This window comes from Prunus dulcis, chromosome 6 (genome assembly GCF_902201215.1).
Source record: "Prunus dulcis chromosome 6, ALMONDv2, whole genome shotgun sequence".
NCBI lineage: Eukaryota > Viridiplantae > Streptophyta > Magnoliopsida > Rosales > Rosaceae > Prunus > Prunus dulcis.
Genome location: NC_047655.1, coordinates 23254127 through 23270921, shown reverse-complemented (window position 1 = coordinate 23270921; position 16795 = coordinate 23254127). Strand labels below are relative to the sequence as shown.

Below are 16795 nucleotides of genomic sequence, written 5' to 3'. Positions count from 1 at the left end.
ATAGATGTAATAACCCAAAACAAAAATTCATATTTAATAGTAATTTATTTGGAGGAAAGACAATTTTGCCCTCAGAATATTTTATTGAGAAAAAGTTGACTTTTTGACCGAGAAGGAATTTGACAATTCCACTTGCGCCATTGCGTAGAGCACGACGAAACGCGTCCGTAGACACGGAGTGGACTCGAATCGGAGCTGTAACGAAGAAAATACGGTTAAAATACCATGAAGGGCAAAACGGTAATTTGGGAAAAAAACAGATTTTTATCCCTTGTCTCTCTCTTCTCCCTCAGTTTCTCTCTTTTCTCTCTCCTCCCTCCCGCTGCGTACGGCCGTCACCTTCAGACCGACCGAGCCACCGCCACCGGCCACCACGAGCCACGAAACCAGTACCAACATGACCGGCCTGACCTCGCTGTCACGCCTCAGCCCTCCCCCGCCGCTCGCCGCTCGCCAGCCGCCGAAATTGGGAGAAAAACCGACCGGTTTTGTCCAAACTTCAAACCGTTCGTTCTCCTTTAATTCTTCTCCATATTTGTCGAATGAGGTATGGATTCCTACCTATTTTTCATGCTCTAGCTGATGGTTGGTTAGGTTTGCATCAATTTTGATCGTAGATAGCCCAGTTTTCAAATTGAATTTCGACCAAGTTTCGGCCTCTATGTTCAGATACCTCCGGTCAGTTTTTGGGGTAGGTCCAGAACAAAAGTGGTTCCAAATATGGTGTTATACCTAGGATAGGAGTTTGGAGCCGTGGTTTTGAGTTTTTCCAGCAAGGCGTAATCGCTTTGAACACCCATTGCTGCCGGCGCATGGGGCGGCACATGGGCGAGGGTAGTGCAGAGACACTGTGTGTTGTTGCGATCCTTAGGTTGTCACGAGCGCGTAGGAATTCGCGGATCTCAATTTGGATACCATTTGAGCCTCGAACGGATTTTCCATATTGTGCGATTTCCGGGTTCAATACTGTTGAGCAGTTGGATCGTACTCAATTTCGGATATGTTGTTCTAGATAATTTCAGAATCGTGTAGGATTCAACGGATTGTGAATCGGAGTCCCGGATACTCCAAAATCGCGAACCCTGGGACTCTGGAGAAAATAAATATCTTTTGTCACGTGAGCAGACCATTAATGTGAAAACTTGACTCTAAATTTCCTGCTAGACACGTTTACTAAAAGAAATTACTCAAAAGAAATTGCTTAGTGAAGCGAGTCACAGTATCTGTTGCTTTCTAGACACTCTGGAAAAAATAAATATCTTTAGTCATGTGAGCAGACCATTAATGTGAAAACTTGACTCTAAATTTCCTACTAGACACGTTTGCTAAAAGAAATTACTCAAAAGAAAATTGCTTAGTCAAGTGAGTCACAATATCTGTTGCTTTCTAGACACGGTGGGAGCTTGACTCTAATTTGGTCTTCAACATTCTTTTCTATATATGAGTATAGTAGGGTTTCTTCTTTCTTATGCATGCATTTGTGTAAACAAAACACTTTCGATCCACACCCAAAAAAAAAACACTTGGTTTCTGATTTGCTCTGTTTTTACAAAAAGCGATGGAGCACTCACGCACTACTCATAGTAGGCTGATTTTGTTTACATTCCTTCATGGGTTCATCATTTTATGTATGAGCACACCTTTGGAATCTGCAACTCTACCCAGTGCCAGTGCTAATGCTTCTGGAAATGAAACTGATCGCGTGGCGCTGCTGGACTTGAAGAAAAGAATCACTCAAGATCCTCTCCACGTCATGAGCTCATGGAATGATTCAATTAATTTCTGCAGTTGGGTTGGCGTTACGTGCAACCCTTCCACCAAAAGAGTCTTGATTTTGGACTTGAGTTCTTATAAATTGGCAGGCTCTCTACCACCTTCCATTGGAAATCTTACTCATCTTACTGGACTCAGCCTCAGAACCAACAGCTTCCATGGTGAAATTCCTCAAGAAATGGGTCGTCTACGAAGCCTGCAAGCTCTTAACCTGTCTGAAAATTCCTTGGGCGGGAAAATTCCAACTAACATATCGCACTGTACCCAACTAAGGGTGCTGGATCTTCGATTCAATGCGATTACTGGGTCGATTCCCGACGACCTCAGATCATTGATGAGTTTAAATCACCTAGAACTTTATAGCAACAAACTGACTGGAACTATCCCAAGTTGGATTGGAAATTTTTCATCTCTAAAAGGCCTTCGTCTGACTCGCAACAATTTTCATGGGAGCATACCCAGTGAGCTCGGTCGTCTGACAAGCTTGGAGGTGTTCTCACTAGCAGCGAATAATCTGTATGGTATTATTCCTTCTTCAATCTATAATATTTCTTCCATAAAGAATTTTAGTGTTTCTGCCAACCAGCTCCATGGAGAGCTACCACGAAATCTCGGCATTAATCTTCCTAATCTCGAAATTTTTATGTGTGGTAGCAACAAATTCACAGGAACTGTTCCCGCATCGTTGTTAAATTCTTCTAGAATTCAGATCCTTGATTTTCCTTCTAATGGTTTCACGGGGACAGTCCCTGCTGAAAATCTTGGAACCTTGCGAAGCTTAGTTAGCCTAAGCTTTGCTGACAATAGTTTGGGAAACAGGAAAACTGACGATTTGAATTTCCTCAGCTTCTTGGCTAATTGTACTAGCCTAAAGGCATTGGATCTTTCTAGTAATCAATTTGGAGGAGAATTTCCACGATCCATAGCCAACCTTTCTACCCAACTAACATCTCTTTATTTGGGGGGCAATTTAATCCACGGAAGCATTCCTGACGACATTGGAAATCTTGTAAACTTAACCTTGTTAGCAATGGAGCTTAACCATCTAACTGGTACAGTCCCAGATGGAATTGGGAAGCTTCAAAAGTTAGCGGGACTGTATTTGAATGATAACCAATTTTCTGGACCAATAGCGTCCTCTCTGGGTAATTTGACTTCAGTGACACAACTGTACATGTTCAACAATAGGTTTGAGGGAAGTATACCTCCAAGTCTTGGGAATTGCCGAAGTCTACTCGAACTCAAACTTTCTTATAACAATATAACAGGCACCATACCTAGAGAGCTTTTCGAAGTTTCATCCCTTTCAATTTCTTTGGAAATTTCTCAAAATTATTTAACTGGTTCGTTACCATATGAAGTGGGTGATTTGGTAAATCTTGTGGAGCTGGATGTATCAGGAAATAAGTTATCAGGTGAAATTCCAACAACTCTTGGCAGTTGTATTATGTTGATGCGCCTGTATTTGGAAGGTAATGAATTTGAAGGAACAATTCCTCAATCTCTTAAAAGTTTAAGAAGTCTGGAAGAAATAGATATTTCACGCAACAACTTATCTGGGCAGATTCCTGAAATTTTAGGCATCTTAACGCATCTTAATCGTCTCAATCTTTCTTATAATGATTTTGAGGGTGAATTGCCTAAAGAAGGGATCTTTTCAAATGCAACTGGTCTCTCAGTTATTGGAAACAATAGGCTTTGTGGTGGCCTCCCAAAATTACGTCTACATGCCTGCTCCATCAAAAAGTCCCATTCATCTCAACGACTACTTGCCCCGAAGGTTATCATTCCTGTAGCTTGTGCACTTGCATTCATAATCGCTTTGTCATGCTTCCTCATTGCTCGTTCAAAGGTGAAAAAGTCAAGAGGTGGACCTGCAGCTTCACATTCTTATAAGGGTTGGAAACCAATCTCTTACTCAGAACTTGTTCAATCAACTGGCGGGTTCTCTGTGGACAATCTGATTGGTTCGGGAAGTTTTGGTTCTGTTTACAAAGGAGTACTTCCTGCTGATGGGAGGGCAGTTGCTGTTAAGGTACTAAACCTTCAACAACAAGGAGCTTCCAAGAGTTTCATTGATGAATGCAAAGTTTTAAGAAGCATACGACACCGTAATCTTCTCAAGATCATAAGTGCATGCTCGAGCGTTGATAATCAGGGTAATGACTTCATGAGTCTAATTTTCGAGTTCATGGCCAATAGAAGTCTAGACTCATGGTTGCATCCGAGAGATGATGATGAATCTCAAAGTAAGAGATTGAGCCTTATCCAAAGGCTCAATATTGCAATTGATGTTGCTTCTGCATTAGATTATCTCCACCACCATTGTGAAACAACCATTGTTCATTGTGATCTAAAGCCAAGCAATGTTCTTCTTGGTGAAGATATGGTAGCTCATGTTGGTGACTTTGGTTTAGCAAGGTTCCTCTTGGAAGCATCAGATAGTTCCTCCCAAAGTCAAACCATTTCTGCTGGGCTAAGGGGTTCCATCGGTTACATTCCTCCGGGTATGAGTTTCTATCATTCTCTTCCAAATAAGTTTTAATCGCCTTTTTTTTTTTTCTTCCTATAAACTCGAAAATGAGATCTAAGATCTAAAGATTATTTGACTGTGACATTCTAATGCATGTAATGAATGACAGAGTATGGCATGGGCGGCCAAGTTTCCATATTGGGAGATATTTATAGCTTTGGAATACTATTGCTAGAAATGTTCACAGGAAAAAGCCCTACAGATGACATGTTCACAGAAGGTCTAAGCATTCACCAATTCACAGCCATGGCAATGCCTGACCATGCCATGGACATTATTGACCCTTCATTGCTCACTGAGAGAGATGATGCAGATGTTGATGATGAAAGATACAACAATGACATAAAAGCAAGGCCAATTATTACAAGTTATCAGGATGGCAGCCCTATTCGTGCAACAAGATTGGAAGAGTGTTTGGTTTCGGTAATGGAGATAGGACTCTCATGCTCTGCAATATTACCATCTGAGCGGATACAAATGGATGTTGTTATGAACAAAACGAAGGCAGCTAGAGACTCATATCTCTATTTGAGAAGAAGAAGGAGAATAAGAAGCTAGCAATATTCAAGACAGGGCTAAGTTTGTTATCTGATCTCAAATCTGTAGCCGCATCTCTGAGATGTAGCTGCATCTAAGTTGTTTTTTTCCATTGGTTATGAAACCATGCTCCTAGGCTTGGGTGTATTGTGAATGCTAAAAAGTAAGATGTAAACAAATGTTGTAAATTATTAGGTGTGGAGCCCACATGTTGAAAAGGGGCCCACATCATTGTAATATATATACATATGCAATCTGAAGAAACGATATACATCAATTTGATTGCAGAAGGAAAATCATTCTGCTTCTCTCCATTTCAATTCTCTCCAATTTCTCTCAAATTTTATAACACGTTATCAGCACGATTTTCTCTAAACAGAGCCTAAACGCTCTCCTTCTTTCTCTTTCTCAAAAATGGCACCAGCATCGGATTCCTTCAACCAGACCTCCAACACAGTCTGTGTAATGGATGCATCAGGCCACGTAGGCACCACCCTCACAGAGCGCCTGCTGCAGAGGGGTTACACAGTCCATGCTGCCCTTCAGAGCCGTGATGAATCGCGGTTGGGACCCATTTGACTACCAGAGCATACTTGATGCTCTCAAAGGCTGCTCTGGCTTGTTCTATGCATAAGAAACCTTCTTATGCTTTTGATGTTTCAGAGGTTTGAAGCACAGCCAGGCCTTGGTTTACCTCTTCAATGGCGTTCACCAGGCTTACTTCGTCAAAAGCCATTAAGCCCAGGACCCGCCGGCGGGAAGCTGGTCGAGCTCTTCGTCGGGGAGTCGAAGAAGGGCGATAGGAAGATGGAGGCCACGTCCTCGCCCAGAGCATGTGATCAGTGAAGGCTGGTCCAGCCCTCTCCGTGGGTTCATGAGAGATGCCTTAGCCAAGCACAAGCCAGACTGCTGCAGCCTTGGTCCAACAAAAGCGTTGGAGGAGAAAGAGCTCCTGGTAGTGTTTCAAATACTGAGACAGTGTTCTCGAACTTGATCCGATGCAGAGGGGCACCACTTTGCTTGATGGCACAAGCTGTCTTGTCTTCAAGCGGGCATCGTGCCTTTAACATGGAGAACAAGCAACATGAGGCCAGAGTTGGTGGGCTTGCTTCATCTGTATGAATGGAGCTCAACATGCAGGGCTGCTCAATCTCTTCCTCGGCTGTTTCCCAGCTGTCCATGGTACCAGTCCTTGCAGATTCTTTCATGAATCTCTTTCAAACAAGCATGCTCTCACACGCTAAGTTCCAAAATGTCCATTCTTGCCGCAACTGGATCACAACTTGGTTTGCTGAGCTAGAGGGAGAGAGCATGTAGGCAACATGGCTCGACTTTCGTGGCTGCTGCGAGTCTAACTTCCAAAAAGCAGCTCTTCTCAACCTCAGTTGACAGAGAAACGAGGCATGGCTGGAACGTTTCGAAGATGCTTGCTCTGTTGTACAACAGCAACGGTCACGTTAATTGCTATGGTGGATTTTGAGTGCCCCTCCTCCAAACCCAACTACCAGGACTGGGATTCTAAAGCTGAGAAGCTGTGTCTGTGGGGGAAAGGAAAACACCAGGCTGATTGATAGATGTGGATGGGTGGACCAACCAACTAAACAAGTGGCTTAGTAAGTGGAGCAGAAGACAAAATTCCCCTAGTGCACAACAGACTGGCACGCATGCATTTATCCAAAGAGCTAAGGGCCCAAGGTGGGGAAAGGTTTGTTTGCTTTGCTTGTCTCATTATTCCCACTAATGAGCATGAATACAGTACGTAATGGCTGATACTTGATTGCTTTGCTTCTCTTATGGCAAAATATCTTGATTGCTTGGAAAAAGGTTTGTTTGCTTTGCTTGTCTCATTATTCCCACTAATGAGCATGAATACAGTACGTAATGGCTGATACTTGATTGCTTTGCTTCTCTTATGGCAAAATATCTTGATTGCTTGGAAAAAGGTTTGTTTGCTTTACTTGTCTCATATGTGGAATATTATCTGGGGGACTATTTGTCTATTGGCTATGATCTTTCCACGATCAACATTTGGTAAAAGGGTGGCTCAAAATGGTCAAAGAAGTGTATGTGCATGTAAGCTGACGATTGGTTGGAATGGTTTGTGCTTTGCTAATGATTATCATTTTCTGTAAAGAAATTCTTAGCCATTGAAAGACTCATTTTGGTTATGATGATGACCAAATTTGATGCATGATTAATTTGTGCTGTATGATGATATTAATATGAGAGCTGGCAGTCTCTCAGGTACTGTATTTATAAACATGTGATCGGACTTAAGAGTCCTTGATCACTGACATGTGAATAAGGACCTGGGGTTCCTTAATGATGTAACAGTACCGTATTGGTGCACAGTGCCGTACACATGGATGATAACTGTACTGGCAGATGTACTGTGCACATGAATAGTATCAGACATATGAATAGTGACGTATGCATAAACATTTTGGGTAAACCGTCACTATATACAAAAAGGGAACCTGTAGTTCCTTAAACTCATGGATGAGCAAAGTAAATGAGATGCCAGAAGTTCCTCAAAATATGGACAATTATGTAAGGACTTGAGGTCCTGAAATATGTACAGAAAATTGTAAAAATGTCCATACCATGAGAATATGTGATTTTGGCCCGAAGTTTAAAATATAACAGTGTTGAGAACCTGAAGTTCCAACAATTAAATGGACATCCCTTGAGGTATTATTGCAAATTGTGGTATGCCACATATTTCTTTGGCATAAGAATATGATAAATTTAATAAAGTTCGATTTTGTTATAATCGACACCTCAAGGAAGAAATATATTTTGTGAATCTCGGTTGTTAAGAATACACCGTGAAATGGATAATATCAGTATAAACTTCAAATGATGTATTGAGACTTCCCACATATTTTATTATATCTGGGCCGGAAGCCCATGGATCCAAATATATGAGTGATTCTAAACTTGAAGTTGTGGGTATATAGTAGTTAATGCTCTTCACTACTATATTGCGATATTATCATGGCTTTTATTCAGTTTATACTTCATGTTCATTTGAAAGGGACAAATAAATTCTGAGTTTGTGTTTAGCCCAGGCCAAAACTACACGTGGCCTCTGATAATGTCTGTCAGCACTTTCGGAGTTTTCAAGTATTATTTTCGTCAAAGTCGATCTTGCTTTACGGATTTCACGGGACTACTTTTACAAAAGTATCCCGAGAATCTCGCTATTTTTTGATTAATTTGAAATCAACCGGTTCTATCTATTCATTGTATTTGTGTATAAATGTGTTACTAACAAAATTTCCTTTGCAGAAGACATCCAGTTTTCCCATACAAAATAATGTTATATCTACTTGTTTTTCTTATCATTAAGCACTTAATATGCCTGAGAAGCCAGACTATCTCTGATCATCAATTCAGGAAGCAAGACTATCCCTGATCATGTTTCTGCAAGATCAGGGAATTGTGAAGGCGGCCTTGTGCTCTAATCTCCTGAGGTCCTTCTAGACTAGGAGAATTGAGAGCTTGTTTTCTGCTCCCACCAGCTTCCTTCCTTGATTGATGAGCTGCTTGTCTGCTCCCACCAGCTTCCTTCCCTGATTGCTTACCTTACCTTGCAATCAATATCACAATTTTTTTTTGCATTTTTTCTCTTTTGCAGCTCTCTGTTCATAAGAGATTTTATTTCTTTAGAATGAACATCTGAAGAAAGAATCCATGAAGTGATCCTAACTCTGAGAGTTATTGACAGAGAAAAGAATTGTGATTTTGCTTTTGCAGGATATAACTAGATCATCAAGCACTACATTTACTGGGCCGATACAAGCTTGAATGATACTTGAGAAAAGTTTCTCCCACCTAAGGATGTAAGCAATACTTGTGTTATTTTATGCTTATATACTTATTTGATATTTTATCTTGAAAGGTAACCAAATGGGGAGATAAGTCCATTCCAAAAGAATGGCTTGTATGTATCCATGAATTATTAATGCAAATTTTACAAATTGCAAGTTGGATACATTGATAATACACTGCACAAATTAAAGTCCCATAAGAACAGAATATGGGTATAGCAGTGATCAATATGATGCACGCCTGTTGCGTAGCAAATGATGTGGATTGAAGTCCCGAAAGGACAATCCCTTGACATGTCAATATTGATATTGTGCACGCCTAATGCGTTGCAAATTGTATGGGTTAAAGTCCCAGAAATTAATTGACATGTATATATATTAATCTGTAGCATGCCTGCAGCATGACAGATATATGGTTCTAAATGTTCCAACTCCCTAAATGGAGATTATCCACGCCCTACTATAACATAACGCTCCATTGGAGGTTATAATCCACATTCTCACATAATAAAAGCCCCCTGCAGTGGCTTGGGTACCCAAAAGCAAAGAAATGCTTATAATTGATGCATGCGCATGCACATGAGAATGGTGGGATCATGAATTGATGAATGACAAATTTTGATTTTGAAGTAGCTACTCAAATCATCAATGGGCTGTGTTGATTGGAACCACGTTCAATTATTAAATGTCGACAATATTATTGGCCAAATGGAATGAGGCAATTCCATTATAGATGAGAATGAACGTGAAAGAACAAACCCACAGTACGAACCCCAAAATTTGTTAATACTGAAAGTTATACTTGGGTGTTCGGAATAAAAGGGAATATACCTACTTTGTATGACACAATGTTTTCTGGCAGAAACAAGGAATGTTGGGTTTTCTCCATATTTATAGATTCAATTGTGCCCCTTTATTGCACATTTACGGAGACCAACATGTTATCTTTAAGGGTTATTAAATGCACAGAGCATATCACCTGAAGTGATTCCCTAAAGATGTATAAATAGCTGGGTTAAAGCTATATAATGTGTCATAAAGTTTAATCCCTTTAAACAAAATCCTTGAAAGGATTGAAATTGCATGAAGCAAGTCCCTGAATGACATGTGCCTGAAGCACAAAATCCGTACTCAATACTAATATGCATAAATTGCCTCAGTGAGTACATTAATATGTTTGCAACACATTAAAGCTTCTCAAGAGTTCCAGAAATATTTGTCTCGACTTCAAGATCGAGCATTATGCCAACGAGATTATTGCTTATACTAAGAAAGTATTGAAGCATTTTTATGAGGATTATTCGTTGGACACTTGAAGGATTTTCCGGAAGTATATTGGACCGGACATCGTATTTTCCAGATAGAGCTCAACTCCATCATTTTGGATGATGTGAGGCATATTTGATGCTATCTAAGCATAACACCATATACGGGCATATTTTTTGAGTGAAATTATCAATAGCCCAAGTGTTATTAGATATGCGGACTCTGGAAATCTATATGGTCGTTTACTGGACCAAAGTTAGTCATGATGTTTTCAGGGGAAGATATTCATCAGGGGGAGCATGGTATTCATAAAGACTTTCATACACTGTACTCTTTTTCCTTCATCAGGTTTTTATCCCACTGGGTTTTTCCTGATAAGGTTTTAACGAGGCAGTGTCGCTCAAAGATTGACTCACAGAAGCAGTGTCAACTATGATATTCAGAAAGATGATCAACAGTATGACTTCAAGATATTCTATCAAGCATCAGGGGGAGCGTGCCATCAATAAAGACCTTTCCACACTGTACTCTTTTTCCTTCGTCCAGGTTTTTATCCCACTGGGTTTTTCCTGGCAAGGTTTTAACGAGGCAGTGTCGCACGCATGTCCATATACACAGAATTTTATGTTACGCATGGTTATGTACTCTTTTTTCCTTCGACCAGTTTTTGTCCCACTGGGTTTTTACTGGTAAGGTTTTTAACGAGACATATTCCATATCATTTGTGGTCTTCAAGGGGGAGTGTTGTAAATTATTAGGTGTGGAGCCCACATGTTGAAAAGGGGCCCACATCATTGTAATATATATACATATGCAATCTGAAGAAACGATATACATCAATTTGATTGCAGAAGGAAAATCATTCTGCTTCTCTCCATTTCAATTCTCTCCAATTTCTCTCAAATTTTATAACAACAAAGACATTATTAAGGACATTATTAAGGGAGCAAATTTCATGACCCTATTTTCATTTTACAAAGATAAACACAAATTTACCGAACAGTTAAAATAAAGCTGAACACCAAGTATCCTCACAAAGACTAACCGATAATTTAACCTCTCATAGCCAGAGCTTTTTTACATACGTTGATGATATGATTAATGAATATGTCTTCAACCTTACGTTGCACGGTTACGGTCACATCAAATAATTCAATAATTTTCCCAAGAGCAGAATCCTTGTAGCTGATGACTTTAGCGTGGAAACAGAAAACTTGGAAGGACATTTTTTCTCTGGTGCGCGTCTCCATCAATTGTATAATTTGTTCAGTTAGTGGAGTGTTTGCTGAGATGTCTTGTTCAAAATTCAACAACCTTAGGAGCCCCTCTCACACTCACAAGTTGGAACAGCACCAACAAACAGTCCTTAACACAGAGAATAGCAGACCATTGTGTCTTTAAAAAATAAATAAATAAAAACAGGTTTTCTGACTTAAAAATAAAAATTATTAATAATAATAAAAGAGAAATAAAACACAGAGTAAGCAGGCTATGAGGCTGTGTCCACTATCCACTACAATCTTTCTCTAATTTGATTTCTTACTTTACTTTGTGTTATAGAGAGCAATACCGTCACTTTGCGTTATAGAGAGTAATACCGTCTTCTTTACTTTGTGTCATGGGTCAATAAGTTGTGTCTATGTGGCCAATTCTACAAAGATTTGAAAGAATACAATGAAAGGACCAAACTGCAGTATGGGCCAAAAAATTAAGGACTACATTGATTTGAATGTTCAAAGACTTTTGGAAATAATTACCTTATTAGGGCGCATATACTATTCACGTGAACAGTAATCGCCCTTACTTGTCCTTGTCATTCACCATGAAAAATGGGTGGAAGTGCTCTTATAATCCCTTGCAAGGTTTTCTAACTTTCCAATGTGCGACATTTTTACCTTCACATTCTCACAGTTTTGCGTATCGTGTATAGCTTCTTGTTTGATGTTGTATCTTTTACATTGTACACGTTTTAAATAGGTACTTTTACTTGGAGCATAGTTATTATGAGTTTAAAGATCCATATAAGAGGTCCTAATTACCTTGACTATGTTAGCGAGATCCTAACATAATTAGAATATTTATTTCTTAGTTTATTAGGATTATATTTCTTTCCTTTTGTACATATATTGTGTAATTAGGATTTTATCTTGTTTCCTAGCTTGACCCTACTAGAGTTACATCTTTGTACTATAAATACCTTATTTTGAATAATGAAATACACCCTGAAAATTTTTCTACCTATATTGTTTGACTTGGCATCAGAGCCAACTTTTCTGGTGACCTGTGTGTTGTGCCCACCCGTGTTCTATCCCTATATTTTTGTCTCTACCTGTGTCGTGTGTGCCCTCTTGGGTTTGTGTGTTGTGTTGTAGTGTTCATGCATCTATTGTGTTTGTACCATTCATGTCTTCGTAGATTTGCCATATTTGTACATTTGTTGTGTTTCGCTGTGTACTCTGCTATGTTCGTGCCTGTCTTGGTGCATCTGCCATATTTGTGCCTCTGCTATATTTCGTTGTATACTCTGTTGTAATCTGTTGAGTTTCTGCTGCAATCATGAGTAATAACTTCATTGTTGGTGCTGGTGCTATTGCTGTTGCATCTGCAAATTTGTGTGTTTTTTATTCTATTCCAGGTACTGGGTCCACTACTTGGATAATTGACACTGGCGCTTCTGATCATATGACTTATGATGCTAAATTTTTTGATGAGTTGTCTAGTAACACCCGTGACCCCATACATAACTAGTGCTAATGGCTTGCCCTCTCCAATTACTGGTGATGACACAATCTCTCTCACTCCTACTCTTTCCTTAATCCAAAACTTGTGATATTTGCTCAGGAAATGCATTTTTAACAACATTAGGGAGTTGCAGTCTGTCTTGGGCATGTGAATTATAATTATAACATTTCACCATCTCAACAAGCCAAAATTCATGGGTTGATATTCTTCTATTCACATTGTGGCACGCCTAATTAGTCTTTCAAGACTCGCAGGACCTACGTGTTGTGCGGAAGCGTCAACCAACTGCGAGTGAAAAATAAATAACAACCGGCAGGAGAAAAATTGAACAAAATAATCAACAAGAACAACACCAAGATTTATACTGGTTCGGCAATTGCCTACATCCAGTTTGGAGACGAGGAGTATTCCACTATAATCAATGAGAGAATACAATAGTGTTTAACCACTCAAAAAACCCAAGCCCCAAATATACCCAAGCTCACACACTCAAGAATATAAAGGGGATACAAATTGAGAACAATTTAGAGAGGGAAAAATAACCAACAGTAGCAACAAAAACTTAGTTGCCCAAACTATTATTTTTCTCTCTCCCAACTTCTTACTTCTCTCATCAACTCTCGGTGCTTTTTCGCTCTTTTTTTTTTTCCAAATGCATGTTCCCTTTTATAAGCCAAACATTTGCTCTTCAACCACCCAACGGCAAAAGCAAAACACACAAGTCAAAAGGTAAAAGTAAGCCATCAATGCTAGCCATTAATTTGTCTCCAATTTGTCTGCTGGCCGAAAGCACCGAAAGCAGTTTTGCTTTTGACTATTTTTGAGCCAATCAAGCCGAAAGCAGTTTTGCTTTTGACTATTTTTGAGCCAATCATCAACAATCTCCACCTTGGCTCAAAACCTCGAAGCAACACTCTCAATGGTCGTCTCCCAATCCCCCATGGGGCAATCAACAAACTTTACAAATGCCAATTAAGTCTAAGCAATGCTTAAACTTGAGCAACGAACCTGGCTTTGTCAACATATCCGCAGGATTCTCAGCGGTCCCAATCTTCTGAAGAAGAATATTTCCCTCGTCAATAATCTCACGAACAAAATGGAACCTCACGTCAATGTGTTTTGTACGTGCATGATGAACTTGATTCTTTGCTAAATAAATAGCACTCTGACTGTCACAATGAACATCCACATGGTCTTGTTGGACCCCCAAGTCATCAAGCAACCCTTGAAGCCAGATGGCTTCCTTTATAGCTTCTGTTACTGCCATGTATTCTGCCTCAGTAGTCGACAAAGCAACTGTAGATTGCAGAATCGACCTCCAACTCACTGGACCTCAAGCAATAGTGAATACAAAACCTGTAGTGGACCTACGCTTGTCCAAATCACCTGCGTAATCAGAATCCACATATCCAACAACACATTGACCAGGAACTTTATCATGCTGAAACAATAAACCAACATCCACAGTACCCAGAATATACCGTAGAATCCATTTCACAGCTTGCCAATGCCCTTTTCCTGGATTATGCATATATCTACTGACAATACTAACAGCTTGTGAAATATCAGGCCTCGTACACACCATAGCATACATCAAACTACCAACAACACTTGCATATGGAATTTGAGCCATGTAATGACTCTCTTCACCAGTTTTAGGAGACATAGAAGCACTAAGTTTGAAATGAGGGGCAAGAGGTGTACTAACCGGTTTTGAATTTTCATTCATCCCGAAACGCTGTAGTACCTTCTTCAAATACTGCTTTTGACACAGACTAATCTTGCCCTTTGCTCTATCTCTTTCAATTTCCATACCCAATATCTTCCGAGCTTCTCCTAAGTCCTTCATCTCAAATTCATTACTCAGTTGAGTCTTCAACCTTTCAATCTCCACTTTGCTTTTACATGCTATAAGCATATCATCAACATATAAAAGCAGATAGATGAAGGTTCCATCTTGTAGCTTGCGAAAGTATACACAATGGTCATCATGACTTCTTGTGTACTTCTGCCCGATCATAAACCGATCAAATCGCTTATACCATTGTCTTGGAGACTGCTTCAAGCCGTAAAATGATTTTTGCAATTTGCAAACCCAATTTTCTTTTCCAGCAACCTTAAAACCTTCTGTCTGAGACATATAAATTTCTTCCTCCAAATCACCATGTAAGAATGCAGTCTTGACATCAAGTTGAGCCAACTCAAGGTCAAACTGTGCAACCAAAGCCAACAAAATACGAATAGATGAATGTTTTACTACAGGAGAAAATACCTCATTGTAGTCAATGCCTTCCTTCTGAGCATATCCTTTAGCTACTAATCTGGCTTTGAATCTCACATTGTCCTTTCCCAAAGATTCCATCTTCTTGGCATAAACCCATTTGCAACCAATTGCTTTCTTCCCCTTGGGTAACTGAACCAGCTCCCAAGTCTCATTTTTATGAAGAGACTTCATCTCCTCATCCATAGATTTCTTCCACTCCACGCTCTCTGAACTTCTGACAGCTTCTTTGTAGGAGGATGGAATATCATCTTCAATAACGGGAAGTGCATATGCCACAATATCAGTAAACCGAGCAGGCTTTCGAATTTCCCTTCTCGATCTTCTGGTTGCAATAGAATCTTGTTGCTGTGGAGGCTTTTGGGTAGGTGCCTCCTCTTCATCATCCTCGTTCTCTTCATCAGAATCAACTGTAGGACTAGTGTCTGTAGTATCAGACCTTACTGGAACAACTGGAGTTTTCAGTAACTCCACCTGCTTTGAACTACTCATGGTCTTAGTTGCTTCAATTTCACCTTCATGCTTGTTCTGATTTACCATAGCAGCCTCATCAAAAGTCACATCTCTGCTTACAACAATTTTCTTCTCATCTCGACACCAAAGTCGGTATCCCTTCACGCCAGTGCTAAATCCCATAAATAGAGCCTTCTTTGCTCTTGGATCTACCTTGCTTTCCCTGACATGATAGTAAGCAGGACAACCAAATATGTGTAAATACTTGTAATCAGTACAAGGTTTACCAGACCATACCTCCATGGGCTTTTTGCCCTCATTCGCAGCAGCAGGCAACCGATTAATGAGATGGCTTGCATAAGTAATCGCCTCAGCCCAAAACGCCTTGCCTAAACCAGCATTAGACAACATACACCGAACTTTCTCAAGCAAAGTACGGTTCATGCGCTCGCCACCCCATTCTGTTGCGGTGTCTCCCTAACCGTGAAGTGCCTCACAATACCCTCATCTTGACAAACTTTCAAGAAAGGATCAGACTTATATTCACCACCATTGTCTAATCTGAGAGTCTTGATCTTCCGACCGCTTTGCATTTCAATCATCTTTTTCCACTTCAGGAATATCTTCAAGACTTCATCTTTACGCTTCATGGTGTACACCCATATTCTTCTAGAGAAGTCATCAACAAAGGAGACAAAATAATGGCTACCTCCCCAAGATGCATTATTGGAAGGTCCCCAAACATCAGTGTGAACATAATCTAGAATGCCTTTAGTGTGGTGAATAGCAGTGCCAAATTTCACTCTAGTTTGCTTACCCAGCACATAGTGTTCACAGAATTCCAATTTGCATGCCTTTGCACCTTTCAATAAGCCTTGCTTCACCAATCCTTGCAACGCTTTTTCACCAGCATGCCCAAGACGCATATGCCATAACCTTGTGGTGTCTGTGTTATCTGCGTCAGCAGCTTCGGTGACAGCTGCTCCACCAATAACTGTACTACCCTGCAAGAAATACAAGTTATTTCGTCTTGTACCTTTCATCACCACCAGTGCCCCGTACACGACTTTAAGAACTCCACCCTCCATGGTGATCTTGAGACCCTTGGATTCCAAAGCGCCCAATGAGATGAGATTCTTCTTCATATCCGGTACATACCGGACATCACTCAATTCTCTGACTGTTCCATCATGCATCTTTAAACAGATTTTGCCTATCCCTTGTGTTTTGCAGGCATTATTGGTGCCCATCAAAACAACTCCACCATCCAGCTCCTCGAAGCTAGAAAACCATTCCCGAATAGGACACATATGATAGGTGCAACCTGAATCCAAAATCCACTCAGTTGAGTGACCATCAGCAGATGAACTAGCCAAA

The 16795-nt window shown here is 40.1% G+C and overlaps 1 protein-coding gene and 1 long non-coding RNA gene across 2 annotated transcripts; both read left to right on the top strand.

The window, feature by feature from the left end:
- Positions 1-1548: 1548 nt before the first annotated feature.
- LOC117631969 (probable LRR receptor-like serine/threonine-protein kinase At3g47570) lies at positions 1549-4905 on the top strand. The gene is made up of 2 exons (XM_034365323.1): positions 1549-4280; positions 4416-4905. Exons 1-2 carry the CDS (start codon positions 1559-1561, stop codon positions 4862-4864), a joined length of 3171 nt encoding a protein of 1056 aa, XP_034221214.1. The 5' UTR covers positions 1549-1558; the 3' UTR covers positions 4865-4905.
- Positions 4906-5108: 203 nt separating this feature from the next.
- Positions 5109-7041, top strand: LOC117631609. The gene is made up of 2 exons (XR_004586344.1): positions 5109-6667; positions 6787-7041. It is a non-coding gene; the product is annotated as an uncharacterized LOC117631609 (long non-coding RNA).
- The last annotated feature ends 9754 nt before the right edge of the window (positions 7042-16795 follow it).

Coding starts and splice junctions, on each gene's coding strand:
- LOC117631969 (XM_034365323.1), top strand. CDS start 1,559: ATGGAGCACTCACGCACTACTCATAGTAGGCTGATTTTGTTTACATTC. Junction 4,281..4,415: donor CATCGGTTACATTCCTCCGG/GTATGAGTTTCT, acceptor AATGAATGACAG/AGTATGGCATGGGCGGCCAA.